The following is a 15,820-nucleotide window of genomic DNA, read 5'->3' on the forward strand; positions in this document are numbered from 1 at the left end:
CCACAATTTCCCATAGATTCGTTACAATTAAATAATAAATACCGACAATATATTCTAGAAAGAAGAAGAAAATATAAACACTTCTAGATGAAAAATAAATATTTAAATAATTTACGTACGAAAGAGAGAAAATATTTGAGGTTTTTTTGTAGTAAACCAATGGAGTATTAATGGAGTGGTGGCTGAGCCCACCATTAACAGTGTCTCTGTTTCTTCTGTAATCTCTCCATCTCTGATAAAGCCTGCTCTTTTTCTTACTCTCTCTCTCCTCCTCCGTCCTCCGCCTCCGCCTCCATAAAAACCCCACTTTCATCGTCACAAAACTAACCACAAAAAACCCAACATTCTTTCTTATTATCAGTTAATCACCCCCACTACAAAAATGCCCTCTGATTCCTTCGATCACCGTCGAACAACCACCGCAAAACCGCACCATCTCGGCGGTGGTTGCGGCGCTGCAACTGGTGGAGTACCGCCGCCGGAGCCTGAACACCTCCCGTGTCCACGATGTGATTCCACGAACACCAAATTCTGTTACTATAACAACTACAACTTTTCTCAGCCTCGTCATTTCTGCAAGGCGTGCCGTCGTTACTGGACTCACGGCGGCACTCTCCGTGACATCCCCGTTGGCGGTGGTAGCCGGAAAAACGCGAAACGTTCTCGTGTCACTTCTACCAACAATCATAACAGTATTATCTCTCCGTCTCTAGAATTCCGCCACATGGCTCCGGCTACCGCCACCCCGATTTTGATCCCGTTTGCCGGCGAACACGGCGGCGGACTGCATTTTCTCGGCGACGGGAAGCCGGCGGTGAGTATGTGTGAGAGTTTTACGTCGTTGCTGAATAGTACTCAAGGGCCTGGGTTTTTTGGGTTGGGAGTTGGAGGGTTTGAAGATGGGAATTTTGGACTTGGAAGAGCAATTTGGCCGTTTTCCGGTATCGCAGATTGTGGTGGGTATGCGGCGGCGGGTGGTGGAGGGAATGTGATTGGTGGTGGGAATAGTTGGCAGGTGGAGGGCGGCGATGGTGGCGCCGAGTTTTTTACTTTACCAGATCTTGCTATTTCCACACCAGGAATGCTGTGATGACGATGAATTAATTAATTAGAGGTGATAAGAGTAGGGTTGTTACTGTGTTCCATCATGTATTAGATAACTTCCCGTTCGGTTTAGTACGAGAAAACAAAAGGGAGTGTCTTCTATTGTCAACCGGGAGGAAATTATTTAGTTTAAATTTTTTGAATTTCTTTTAATCTTATAATTTTTTAAAAATATTATAATATTGTAATTACGTTTTTGTTAAAAATTGCACGGACGATCTAAGGTCGAGACGTTTGGATTGTGTTAAAATTTAGAATTCGAAGAGTAGATAAATCATAACAACGTCGATCGATGACGTGAAAAATCTGAAAAGTCAGGAAATAATCGTACAATTGTCGTAAAATATACTGCACAACTAGCGATTAATGATACCAAATACGGGTATCTGTCATTTTCCAATAATCACCATTGCGGCATTGCCCTGTAGTCAGAATATTATTATAATTAAGGAGTTTTTTAAGTATTGTCTACATGATTACTGATAGTTAGTTATGATTATAGTTATCCACAGTCATAAGAAATATCCAAAATATTTGACATCTGGAAGAGTTTTGGTCGAATGTAGTACTGTTATATTATTTATGAACTATCATATATGGAAATGTATTATATTTAATTATTTACTAAATATTTAAATTAACTAATAATATGCTGAGAGCATTGACAATGAAGGTCCTTGTTAGATCATCTGCAACAGATTATTCAAAATAAATAAATGAGGATTTTAGGAAATTTTTTGCTCGAAAAGATTTTTCAAACTTCATCCAAAATGGAGAAAGTGGAAAAGAGACTGTAAATTCATGCAAATTTGGAGATCTGTCTAAAAATGATTACCATGAGAGAGAAATTTAGTATATCCCACAAATACGGAACCTTGAAATGTGCTGTTTACGAAAAATAAATAATATTTAATAAAATAAATGTAATATGCTACTGATATAATTAATGATGTAGTATCCAAAATGTAGAATTTGTTAGGGTTGAATGAAATATTTTTTTTGAGATTTTAAACCGTGGTTCTCCGTTTGGAAATTTTTTGGATAATCTGTTGGAGATACTCTTAAGGTTGCTGTTAGAATTCATAAGAACCTCCGGTGTATGATAAAAGTTTGGGACATTAACTAAAATAAATATTTTTATTGGTTGGTTTCACCTCTTAACCATTTTCTTTACAATGTTTACAAAAATAGCCGTAGGTCCTTTTTTTTCTTTTTTGCGGACTTGAGTGAAAAATGGTTTCACCTCCATTTCGAAGCTCTTCAAGATGAATGTTGTGGATTTGACGCTTTCACTAAATGAAACTCAAGTTGTGGAGTAAAACCTAGATTTAGTCTAAAAATGACAGTTCATATTATTTTAATTTTTTGTCATTTTAAATGTTTATCAAATAATTCATTTTTATCCACATATATAGACGTAAGGTTAAAATGATAGTATTTGTTATCCAAACTATTTATTCAAAATAAAACGATCTATCATGATTTTTACAGATAAATTAAATTATAATGACAAACTTAATCTATACAATATTATAAAGCATTTGACAAACACTATTAAAAACTAATTTTTATGCATGAAATACTGTTTATTGATGCACATTACTTAAAATTCAAGATTACAAGTAAATTTTGCATAAATACAACTTATTAAAGCTTCATGTTTGAATTCGTGTAACTAACTGCAGATAAACATAATCAAATAGAGGATAAACATCTCATTTTAGATATAAAAAATCTAAAATGTAATTAAGATAATGATTGAGTTATAACAAAATACTTAATTATTATACTAGAAGAGTACTCGTGCAATGCAGCGAGATACATCTCGATTTTAATGTTCTATTTTATTATTTGTCTCTGTCGAAGTTATAATACGATTTTATGTGTTTTTAAGAAAACAATAATGATTTTATTTTTGAATAAAATATAAATTTGAAGATATCATAAAAATTTGAAAAAGAATGTCAATATTAATATCAAACCAACTACTTAAAAGTTCTTATTTTTTAATGTAATTTCTTAATTTATTTTTTATAGTAATTTAATTTAAGTTTAATAAYGAAATAATTTATTTTTGGTTTAATAATATAACATTTTATAAAAAATAATAATTAAGTATTCTGTAAAAACTCAATGATTATCCTAATTATATTTTAGATTTTTTATATTCAAAATGAGATGTTTATCCTGTATTTGATTATGTTTATCTGCAGTTAGTTATAGAAATTCAGATATGGAGCTTTAATAAGTTGTACATACGAACAATCTACTTGTAATCTTGAGTTTTAAGTAATATGCATTAATAACAATACTTTACGCATAAAAAGTGGTTTTAAAAGTTTTTGTCAAATGCTTTATAATATAGTATAGATTTATGAAAAATTATATCATTAAACAAAAAATAAAAAATATCTTAAAGAAATACAGAGAAAAACGAGAAATTTTAAATAGTTAGTTTGATACCAATATCATATTATTTTTCATATTTATACTTTATTCAAAACTTAAAAACATTATTGTTTTCTCAAAAGCATATAAAATCATATTATAACATTAAATGAGACAAAAAACAAACGAAAGATTAAAATCGAAAAAAATATATTTCACTGTATGATGCGAGCATCATTCTAGTGGATTTATAACTGAATTGGTGTCCGAAATTTACGAATGTTCATATTGAACATGGGCCAGCCCAAACGTTTAAAAATAGCCTATTATGAAAACATCCCAAATTACATTGCTTCTTCAATTCTCCCTCTAATTATTCTTCGAATCTAGGGTTTTAAAGGAAGGGTTTTTTGAAAAATTTCAATCGTCCTGTGCCCTTGGTCCTTTGAGAATCGTCAACCAAGCACATCTACGGACAGGAGTTATCGGTTATTGGCAACAATGTCATTCTCGTTCACGCCCCAACAACAACAGCAGTCGTTATTTCAACCCCAACAACAACAGCAGCTGTCGCCGTTTCAACAGAGTGGCGGTAGTCCATTCTTCCAATCACAGCAACAGCAACAGCAATTGCAGCAACAACAATTGCAGCAACAACAGCAGCAGCAGCAGCAATTGCAACAACAACAGCAGCAGCAACAGCAAAGTCATTTTTTCCTGTTCACCAATGAAAAGACTCCGGCTAGTTACGGCACTAAATGGGCAGACCTCCATCCGGATTCTCAGAAGTTTCTCCTTCAAATTGAGTAAGATATGTATACATTTATGATGATATTGGCTTAGGCTTTGGAAAGAATTATTTGAATTTTCAATTTAAAATACTAGAGTAGTAAATCCGTGAAGATTATAAATCTCGGTTTTTAGTTGTTTGGAGATCGCATTAGGTCCAATTTGCAAAAATACAGCACACATGGGAAAGGATATATATACATATATATATATGAAGCAATTTCTTGATTTAAGTTGTGGCGTTTTCTTAATTGTTACTTAGGGATTGACCCAGGGAGTTCAATTCTTTGTGGACAGGGAGAGGATACTGGAGTATAGAGATGAAAGCCAAAGGTTAGATCAGTGTGGCAGACTCTATGATTCTTCAGTCTCCAATGAAGGATTTGAGCTTGATGCAAGTCACATTGTCCAGGTACTGATCTTTTGGTGTGTGCTTTATATTTTGTAGGAAGCAATGAAAAATTCCCAAGAAATGGCAATGCAGTTACACACAATTTTGGCGATTGGGTGTTCTGGTTCTAGATTTCATTAATTACAGATCTGTAGATGTTTTATGGCCATTTTCCATTTAATGATATGCATCGGAAGTCTAAAAGAAGGGATATTGAATGTTTTGGGACGAGAATAGGTGGTGTTTTGGAACACATGTTTGCTTGGGTCAGGACAAGAATTGTTCTAAATTCATTAGTTTCTCTGCATTACTGATTAAGTTTTGTGAACATACAAGTATGGGAACCAGAGACGAATGGACATACACTTGTGCCTTTAATCGTGTAATTATTACTGAGACCCATCTCAAGAGAAAATGGGTATATACTTGGCAACTAAGACTTACTGTACCAAATATATTTATTTGGAATATCTCGTTAATGCCAGTTTCCTGAAGTAAGAGTCAGTTCACAAATATCTGTCACTGTATATAACGCTTGCTGCCACTACCATGGACATAGAAAAATTCATGTTGACACCAGGGCGTTTCTACTCAGGATAGTAAAGTATTCTTGCCGAATTCTAATGCACATCTATATATGTATTTCAACTCAACAAGCACCCAACAACAGGATAAAGTGAATATAAGTTGGGATAGAAGAGTGAGATAAAATGGCAAATCATCTAGATTTGAATAGAGGTAAGTAACTCAAAAGAAAAAATAATTGGCTTGATCAAGTAAATTGGCAAGCAATCCATCTACGTGTTCAAACATTTCTTCCTTTAACTTAATTCCCTTGCCGACGACAAAGGCTCATGGTGTATTTCATTGATAAGGATTCTAAGCAACAGTGTCTATACCAGGAAGGGCCTACTTGCAGAAATAATTTGACCGTAAAAAGTAAATCAAATACAGAAATGTAGGGGAGACACAGTCGCAATTGGACTAGTGTAACTCTGAATATGCTTGTCGTCATTGGGGAATTCAAGCCATTTGAGAAATGCTTCTGTTTGTAGATTATTTACTCACCGCTGCTCAAATGAGCACATTAGTATCCGTCCCTTGGACCTGTTGTGTACTGTCTCCCTCTGAGATTTGAGGTAGCATTCTTTAAATTGAGTGTCACAAAACTTCTTCTGGGCATTCATCTATTCATAAACTTGATGCGTCTAGAACTGAACATATTAAGTGCTGTAGAAGTTATGGACTATCATATTACATTGTTAACAAGGATTGCCAAAAGGTGAGTGGGAAAATAGTTAGATTGCTGCATATCATGCTTTGAGGGATGGAGGTAATCTTGCATCGTTGCTGATTAAACATAGGATATTGATCATGTATCTCTGTAGAAGTACACTGAAACCTGAAGCTTGCAGTAGCCATGAAATACATAACTATGTTTTTCCGAGATAAAGGTTTAATAGCAAACCATACCATCCTTTGGTTGTAGGTTAATGTGGAGGATCTGTCAATGTTAAACTGTTGTTTCATGACTGATTGTCATTCATTTATTGTGTCTTTTTGACAGGAACTTGGTGGAATCAGTACTGCAATGGATAGACAGAAGGTTTTGCTGCAAGAGCTTACAGCTAATGTTAAAGATATGCTACGAAACACAGAGATTGCCGTTCGTTCTTTCATGATGCTTCGTTCCAAGTTTCTTCACCCAAATAAAAGCTCTGCTATGAACCCTGTAACAACATCAGGAGCTACATCGACTACAAGTACTCAACCCACAACTTCGGCCATGGTGCCAGTTTACGATTTCTATAGCGGCCTGCCACGAAAACCTTCTCCATTTTTGCAGCAAACAGTTGCCAGATTTGATAAGTATCTTGGCGAGTGTCGCCAGTGGATTGAGGAGTTGGAGCAGTTACTCCTGGAATCCAACAAGAACGCTTTAAATCCCAACTCATCGTTGTTGCAGTCTCTTCCCAAAGTTATGTCAAATGTTCATGACTTCTTTGTTTACGTGGCTGCAAAGGTAGCAAAAACACCGATCTTTGTCAGTAATCATTAGGAACTTAATATGTTGCATTCTTATTTTATACTCACATGACCAATGGCTTGCAGGTGGAGAGCATTCATCAGTATATGGAGTCCATGAAAACAGCATACCTTGTGGACCAACGTGGCCGAGGAGATGGGAATGATCCATTTCTTGAGGCTGATCGACGAGAAACTGCCAAAAAAGCAGCTGCCGCACGTAGGGTACATCCAACCCTTCATTTGCCTTCTAATTCACAACCATCAACTCAAGCTGGTGGCTTGCTTGCGAGCTCCGCAACACCTGCGGCATTGGCTGCTCCACCTACATCTGCCTCGGTCCCAGCAGGTTCATCTGGGAGCGCTTCTGGACTTTTTAGCACTCCATTTTCTGGCACATCATCATCTTCATTATTCTCAACTCCTGCCGCTGCGGCTCCATCATTCTCTTTATTTGGATCATCTGGTGCTTCTCCTCAGACATCGATATTTGGCGCTTTATCTAGTTCAACACCTTCCCTAGGTACTACTTCCTTGTTCAATACAACCCCTGCTGCGGGAGCTTCAACATTTTCAACGCCATTTGCTACAAACCCTTCTACAGGGGCGTCAACGTTTTCAACACCATTTGCTACAAACCCTTCAGCAGGAGCTTCAACATTTTCAACACCATTTGGTACAGGTAATTCCCCATTCTGGGTTCTGGTTTTAAACATTTACTTCTTTTGTCTTACATATCGTTATGACGAGTGTGTGGTACCTAAATTTGTCAAAATAAAATATATTTACAAGGAGGCATGCCAACTTAAGTGCTCCAGTTGATAATTGTGTTTAGAGGGAGATAGCTCGAAGAACATAGCCTTACATGCCATAACATATGTAGTTACTGTTAATGTTGAAGCACAAATGATCAACAGTTGGTCATTTTCACAGGAAGTTCATTTGGACATAGGTTGTAGCTTTGCAATTCTATAGCTTGAAACCTCAGAGGTGTCATCCTCAACAGATTTCCTCCTTTTAATAATTGCAGTTGGCAACTCGAGATCAAATTTGGTTTTATTAGTATCGATTGCTTATTATAGATATAGAAGAGATCCACTCAACAATCTTTGCGGATTTGCACACTCAAGTTGCAAGTCCTTCAGTTTTGTTTTGTGTTTGCCGTTTCATCGGATTAGGACGCTTAACTCCTATCTAGATCGATGCTGTTAATCCGCTGATATAGCAGTGCTATCGCGGTTCGCGGTCATGGGACATGTAGAGGTGGTCACATAGCGATCCTGTGATTATCAGCTTTACTGACCATTAAATGATTGCAGTTTGAACGCAAAAAAGCGGCCGCATAACCGCTATTTGTAGATAGGCTGTATCGGTTTTTTGTGGACAGTTATTTTGGACATGCACTGGGATTTATTTTAGTCTGACAATATTAAGGCTTCATCATTCTTTTTTTTTTGGATTTGGATACCATTATTTTAATTTTTTGGACTTGGACATCATTGTTCATATTTTTTTGGATCTGACACCTTCACTTTGACCTCTAGATTTGAATAAAAGTATTCACATTGTTCAATTATTTTTATTTGGACTTGGACATCGTTATTCTTATATACTTTTATTGAATACATATAATATCATGAGTTATTTCTACACTATATATATAATGTTACTTATTATATGAACCACTATTTTTGGACCATTATACTACCACCGTGATATCCGCTATTTCAAAACACGGTCCTGATCGGATTTCAAGTTTTGACTGCCGCAAAAAGTAATAACATAGATTTAGATATATGTTAGCTCAACTGGCAATAAGGCTTGGGCCTTGGAGATCCTCCTCAGAGGTCATCGGTTCGAGTCCTCCAAGGCCACTGGGGTTTTTCCTGGTTGTTCTTCTGGGACCCCGGGATTAGTCGTGGTGCACACAGGCTAGCCCACAAAAAAACATAGATTTAGATAAGAACAATCGGACATCCTAGTGGGGATGGCGATTTCTGGGACCAGAATCCGAGGTCTGATTTGCATTTATTAGTTTTTTAGAGCTTATTCTAAACTGCTCTCAATGATTCATGCTAGAACATCCTTTGAATTTTAGTGATCTATTATGGGGTCATCTGGTATAGTTTTAACTCAACATCTCTTTCTATTATTTTATATAAATTGCACACTTTTTGTTTGTGTAAAGTTGATTGTTGAGTGCTGACACAGGAGGGTGTCTATTAGTTTTGATTAACGAAAGATAGAATTAGAATTAAAGATATATATTGAGAAGCTTGGGGGACAGTGGACACCAGTTTAGAAGCTAAGGCAACACCATGTGAGGCGGTTTAATCATCTCCAACATAGAACTTGAATTGCTATATGAAAATATCTGTACCATAACTTTAGTTAATGTAATGTTTGCCTACAGTTCAGTAACTTACAACCTGAATGGGCCACTTTTGAAATGCTTGCTTAGATCATATTTGCATGCTAGTACCATTGAGCATGGTGTATGAGGACCCAAATGTGTAATCATAATCCTATGAGATTGCTGATTTCAGTTATTAATGTATTATTCATTAAACTTTTGTTTCAACTGGATAGGGGCTGCAACAGGATCAGGGGCAAGCTTCAATACTTTATCTGTAAGTGAAACTGATCCTTCAGTATTGTAAATTGAAGATATGAATTTTGATCATTGATATCACTCCCTTATATTAGATTATCTGCTTCTTTGTTCCCTTTAGAGGCATGTTTTTCTAGAATTTAATGCATTTCACGCTGTTAAGTGCTTTGCCAAATTGGTATTGGCTACAACAATAATACTTGCTATAAGCCATACGTGAAGATTGATGATCCCCTTTGTGCCATTAAAAATATTTCCAAGAATTATCTGTTTATCGCTTGTACTGTCACCCATCCCCCCTGACCCTACCTACGCGTGAAATATACTGGGTTGGTTTGGTTCGACTAATAGAGTCACTTGGAAAATAGGAGAGGAAACAATGGGATAGAAATTTTGTTTATCTATGACAAAACTAAATATCATTCGAGACTGGCCCATCATTTTCTACCTTTTCTTGCCCTATAGGTACCATGAAAGTCCTAGAGACAATAGCCAAGATAATTATCACCTGAAAACTTCTCACCAAAGAATGGAAACATTGCAGTACTTACATGACATCCAAAATGGAAATTGTTGCAATTTTTAATGGAGATAGCTAGTACTCCCCTCGTTTCAAATAAGTGTCCACATTTTTATTTAACTTTATCCCGAAATAATATTCAGTTTCACAAATAGATTTATAGTTTACTAAATTTCCAATTATACCATTAATTATGACACACAAATATTTAAGAGGTGATTGAGTTGGGAGAGGGAGAAAGAAGGTTTGCTTCTATAATTAAAGGTAAAATTGTCATTTAGTTAATTATGAAGTGTAATAAGTACACCTATGTTTAGTTGTGTGTGTTCTTTTCATTGTGGGCATTTATTTTGGGATGGAAAGAGTATTACTTACCATTATTACCTGCGTGGCTACATAACTTAGTTGCACATGTTGTTTTCTTGATCTTTTTTTGGATGGTAGATTCGATGGGTGTATGTAACTCGATATATTTGTTTGGCAAACAAGAACCTTTTCACCATTCTTACTTAATATCTCATCTGAATCACAGAAAGCAAGAGCTAAAAGTCGCACAGGAGGACGGAGGTAGAAATTCAGCAGCAGGGGTTTGAAGGTTCAATGATGGGAGGTGACTTGTTTGTATAATTTTTATTGGCTTCAAATGCAACCCTATAGGACAATATTGATTATTAGACTTGGTTTGTTTCCTTCAATCTTGTTTCTGTTTATTGATTCTTAGAGCAATTCGACCTGTATTCTAGGAAGGGGGAAAAATTCAAGATTCATAGTTTACTGTAACAATGTAGTTGCTGGAATGTGTCATTATGCCCAGTTTGGAAAGAGCTCATGTGCATCATTACTGATGAATGTCTTAATTGCAATTCAATCTGAATTAATCTTTTGCTTACGATTTATATGTTTACTGATCTAGAGGGGGGGGGGGGGGGACAAAATCAGCCTTTTGTTTTATTTGTTCAGCTTCAGCCTGACAGAACCAACCACAAAAGGGTCAAAGATTGTACTGAGAAAACAAGATAGAAATAATCAGGTTCTGTGACTGACCCATTTGGAAATTTTTGATTTTATCTAACTGCTCCTTAAACATGTTATGCCTCTCTGCAAAAGAGAGCATAAGAACATGATGATTGGGCTACCATTTCAAAATTATATACAAGTCACTATCAAGTTTATATTAAATGTCACAAAGCTATAACCACTCCCACCTTAACACTTATCTTACCAACCATAATCAGACAATTAGGATTTAATTACCGAAATTCAGTTCCGTGTAGTCAATTGATTAGGTATTTGAGTTGGTCCCAGTACATAATTGATCTCTAGAGCTATACTATATATAAACGCATAATCATTTACAAACCCAATAAGTCATACAAACTCACGAACCAATTTTCATATGTTGTTTCACATATAATACAATACACGTGAAAATGCAGAGTTTATGCAGTATTGTGTGTAGAAAAAAGTACTGAACCTTTCACACATGAAACAACACTGTGTGAACACTGCATTTTCACATGTGTTGAAACAACTCATGAAAACTGGTTTGTAAGTCTGTAATAGTTATTGAGTTTTTAAAAAGGGGACTATAAACATGTAATCAACTATCTACTTGTGGCTTGTAGGCAAATTATATGGTGCTTTTGTGTTGCCATCAACTAGTTCCTGTGAGTCTCCCACATCCATATTACTGTGCCTTCTTTTAGTGCTTGCACTTGAAAAACATGATATATATATATATATATATATATATTATATAATATATATATATATATACACCACATCCACATTACCGTTCCTTCTTTTAGTGCTTGCACTTGAAATATATATATATATATATATATATATATATATATAATTTGCATACAAGGCACAAGTAGATAGTTGATTACATGTTTATATTATTAATTAGTTTAATAATGTTAGTGGATAATCCTCATTTAAAGGTGTGATGATGGAGATAAGAAAATATTGTTAGATGAAACTGACAGATGATGCATTGATTGGAGCAAGTTGGAGAACGACAAAGATTCACAAGATACTGATAAAGATATTAAGAATTGATTGTTTTTTGGAACATATAGCGATGGCAACTTCAAGTGGTTGGAAGGGTCAATTCATCCCAACTCCGTTTCTCGTTTCTATTCTAAACATCGTTCCCATGAGCATCAAATGGGACCCATCAAATAGAAACGAGAGCGAAACAAATCGGTAAGTTTCTTTTTCATTAATCCTGCTTTCTTGAATCTTGATTGTTGAGCTTCACTAATCTGGGGATCTTATCTTCTTACTGCATATACATGTTTTCTGTGGTCACAATAACTTGGTGCTTTTAGAATGTGGGAAGTTGTTAATCTTGAATGGATGTCATTAGGAAAAGGGTATTGTAATTAATTAAAGGTTTTGTTAATATTTTATAGTACTTGTTGGGACAAGTTGTCCCTCATAGGATTGTTCATCTTGTCCCGTCAATTCTTGAGGTGGGCCCTTCTTTAATTTATATACTTTACGGGAGGAATGTAATAGCTGACCACCACTAAGTTTTGTCCACAAAATAATAGTGATGTCAAAATTATGGTCTTACAAGTTTAGAATCTGCAATTCTTATCATCATCATCATCCTCCTCATGCCTTTGCCTTTCTCATCATGTTATGTCTACATGATACACACATACACATACATTTCTATATCTATATCTATATCTATATATTCTTCCTTGTGTATTTACAGTTGTAATAACTAATAAACAATACAGTGTATATATCTATATATTGCTGCCAACTTTAGGTTAGTTCATGTGTGTGTTGGAATCTTGATTATAGTTTTCTTGCCTGGTGGTTGGTTTAATCAACCTGTGGCTTAGGGGATGTTTTGTTGGTTTTCATTAAGTCTTGTATGAATAAAACTGTTTGTGTGGATTAATCTGTCTGTATAGATTGAGAAGATTATTATTTGAGGTTTTTTTTTTCCATAGATGAAAGTAGCATGTTTTAAGTGGGAGGGGATGGTTTTGGAAAAAAACTTGGCTTTTTGCATAAAACTACTGAATAAACCACTTTTTATATCATTAAGCTACTGTTAAATAATCATGTATAGTTGAGTGTGAGGTTAGTTAAACTCATTAATCTACTAACAATAAGGCCCTTAAACTCATGTGTTACAAGAACTTTAGAAGGGGTTTTCTGACTTGTTTGACTCAGTCAACACATACCCATTACACCTTTAAGTGTATTCCCACTAACTTTTATCAACGGATCTAAAGCAGCTTATACTGGTGACTGTATCTCTTTTGGCCCATGACCATGCTCACCTTACATCTGTATGGCTATCTTTAAATCGCTGTTAACTTAACATCACATATTGATCTCTACAGTAGTAATCAATACCCCATTAGTTTTGATCTTAACCGTAAGATTTAATCAGTACCCCATTATTCATGGAGGATCTTGATCTTAATCGTAAGATTTGATCTGATTTTGATGTAAAAATGTGTGTGTGCATACATTAATACCCGTTTGTGATTTCGGAGCATATGGTAAGATGTCAGAAATAAATTCTCTGTGAAGCTATCATTTCATAATTCCCTTTTCATAAGGTGTTTTCATCCAATGAATACCTGCCCACATGCCAACTTTGTCTAGAGGATATACATGGTCTATGGGTTAGACCTGGACCAAGGATCTTGTCCAACCTAGCTTTTGTCAGTCAGAATGAACCAACTTCCCATCACCGGTCTGACCCACTTGCCAGCAGGGTACTACTTGTTTCTTTTTCAAAAGTTCCAGAACCCACACCCATTTGAATCGGACTCAAGGGCTCCGGTGATGTCAATCTCAGACCAACTTCCCTGAGACAAATGTTGCATCTTTCGGGTGTGAATCTGATTGCACGGTGGTGCCGGAAACCACCGTGCATAGGAGGAGGTGGGTGGTGGGTGGTGGGTAGTGGGTGTTTAGATGGAATGGCTAATAATGTGCACGAGTGGTGGTAGACAACTTAATGGAGTATTCCTGCCATTGTGGCATGATTGGTGAGGGTAGAATTGGAAATCTATCGATTCTAGTTTTCGTTTTTGATACCCATATATGTTTCAAGTCCCGTTAGCATTAGAGATGCACAAAAACGCCTCCGTTACGAGTTAAATATACAAAAGAGTTAAGGAAATGGGTATTTTTATATTCCTACAAGTCCAATTCGTAAACTGTTCCTCAAAATACTAAATGCCTTGTTTTTGTCGTTTTGATTTTTGGGGAGTGTTTTCATTGGGCACAAGGAGAATATTTGTCAAGTGAAAGGATTTGGCGTTTGGGAGTATTATTCTAAAAAAAACAAAAATTCAATACATTTACTTGCAATCATCACATCATCTATTATTTTATAAAATAATAAGTTGTAAAGTTTTAAGTGTAAAAAATGGTTAAACCCAAATATATATATATATATATATATATATATATAATAGTTCAAATGAGAACCCTTGTGATTTACGAAAACATAAGAACAATCTATTAACCTCATATTATGATAACAATAAAAATTAAAAAACAAATTATATTAAAAATAAAATTAAAACAATTCAAAAAAAATTGAGAGGCAAAAGGGTAATAATTTGGATAATTTGGATAACTATAATAGGTTATTATGGTTATCGCTTATTTCAACACGATTTGGTGTGATATGGTTATCGTTATCATGTGATTATCACATAATTATCACAAGGATTCCGTTCGGCTAGGGTTAACTCAGGAAATCGTCTACCGATATGGGTGTGATAATCATGTGATATCATTATCATAACAGCGCACTCGATTTGACCATGGTTTCGATCAGTTAGTGTTAGACAATCACACATTTATCACAATGATTACTCATGGTTTTAATAGGTTAGAATTAGACAATCACACATTTATCACAATGATTAAAGACGAAATCCACTAAACGATTTGGTGTGATAATCATGTAATATCCCTATAATTTATAGTTTTTGCTCAAGTCCGCAAGTGATACCTCCGTAATCAGCAGATCCAAGCAGAAATCGTAATTCCTTTTGTCTTCTAACGACCTCTGCAAACTAAAAAAAGTAATGAAATTTAGATATAATTAAAAAAGAAATGACTAGAAAATCAATTTATACGATTTTGGGTTAATTTGCCATAAATAAATTATGAAAGTTTTAAGAAGAAATAAAAAGTGAGTATGCAGGGAGAAACACAGTATCCCAGTTGAAAGAAGGTGGGGCCAAGGAAACCGACTTGCCGCATAAGAAGAGACATATGTGGGGTCTCTCTACAGTGGAACTACAATCTACAACTACACCAAATATTATTCTTTCATTTTATAATTTTAAATTATTTGTTTGTGTTTAGAGTTTAGGGTTATTTGAATTGTATTTTATTTATAAAAAAATTATTTTTAATTTATACAGACAATTTTTATTTATACATGACTTGAATGAAAACTAATCAAATAAGCGTGTTATTTGAGCGATTAAATCGGTTTTTGGTTTATTTGGTTAAAACTAATTGTTTTTTAATTTTTTTTTTAAAACAAACCGATAACCGAACCAAATGAGATTTTGTTGAATTAGTTTTGGGTTATTTGGTTTTCGAGTTATTCGGTTCTGTAACTTGTTAAACTGAATAAGAAATCATATTTTCTGTTGGACACTTGCTAAAATAATTTTCTCAAATTCAATGCATATTACTTCTGATATATAATTATCATACGTTTATACTCAACAATTGATATGTATTAAGTAAAAAAATATAATCTACCAAAAACCAGTATCTACCAAAAACATTATAACATTATCTGGTATCAAGTAAAAAACATTATACAAGAATATAATATGTAAAATAATAATTATAATATGTATTTTGTTTTATTGTTATAAAAAGGAAATGTATAAAATGTGAGTAGAACGTGTGATTCAGTTTAACTGAATCAGAAATAAAATTACCCGAAAAGCAAATTGAATAAGGATCCTTATTC

The 15,820-nt window shown here is 34.7% G+C and overlaps 2 protein-coding genes across 3 annotated transcripts; both read left to right on the forward strand.

The window, feature by feature from the left end:
• Nucleotides 1–244: 244 nt before the first annotated feature.
• On the forward strand, nt 245–1,213 carry LOC112515968 (dof zinc finger protein DOF3.4-like). The gene has a single exon (XM_025122955.1). The coding sequence runs from the start codon at nt 383–385 to the stop codon at nt 1,088–1,090; it is 708 nt and encodes a 235-aa protein (XP_024978723.1). The 5' UTR covers nt 245–382; the 3' UTR covers nt 1,091–1,213.
• Nucleotides 1,214–3,918: 2,705 nt separating this feature from the next.
• Nucleotides 3,919–10,677, forward strand: LOC112515807 (nuclear pore complex protein NUP58). Of its 2 annotated transcripts, XM_025122742.1 has the most exons (7): nt 3,919–4,298; nt 4,579–4,693; nt 6,240–6,695; nt 6,785–6,922; nt 7,221–7,379; nt 9,287–9,327; nt 10,361–10,677. In XM_025122742.1, the coding sequence occupies exons 1-7, from the start codon at nt 3,994–3,996 to the stop codon at nt 10,419–10,421; spliced, it is 1,275 nt and encodes a 424-aa protein (XP_024978510.1). In that variant the 5' UTR covers nt 3,919–3,993; the 3' UTR covers nt 10,422–10,677. The 2 variants fall into 2 exon arrangements, with proteins under 2 accessions (XP_024978510.1, XP_024978509.1); XM_025122741.1 differs by having other exon boundaries at nt 6,785–7,379.
• Nucleotides 10,678–15,820: the final 5,143 nt, after the last annotated feature.

The sequence above is a fragment of the Cynara cardunculus genome (assembly GCF_001531365.2).
Source record: "Cynara cardunculus var. scolymus isolate 2C chromosome LG 7, CcrdV1, whole genome shotgun sequence".
NCBI classification, from domain to species: domain Eukaryota; kingdom Viridiplantae; phylum Streptophyta; class Magnoliopsida; order Asterales; family Asteraceae; genus Cynara; species Cynara cardunculus.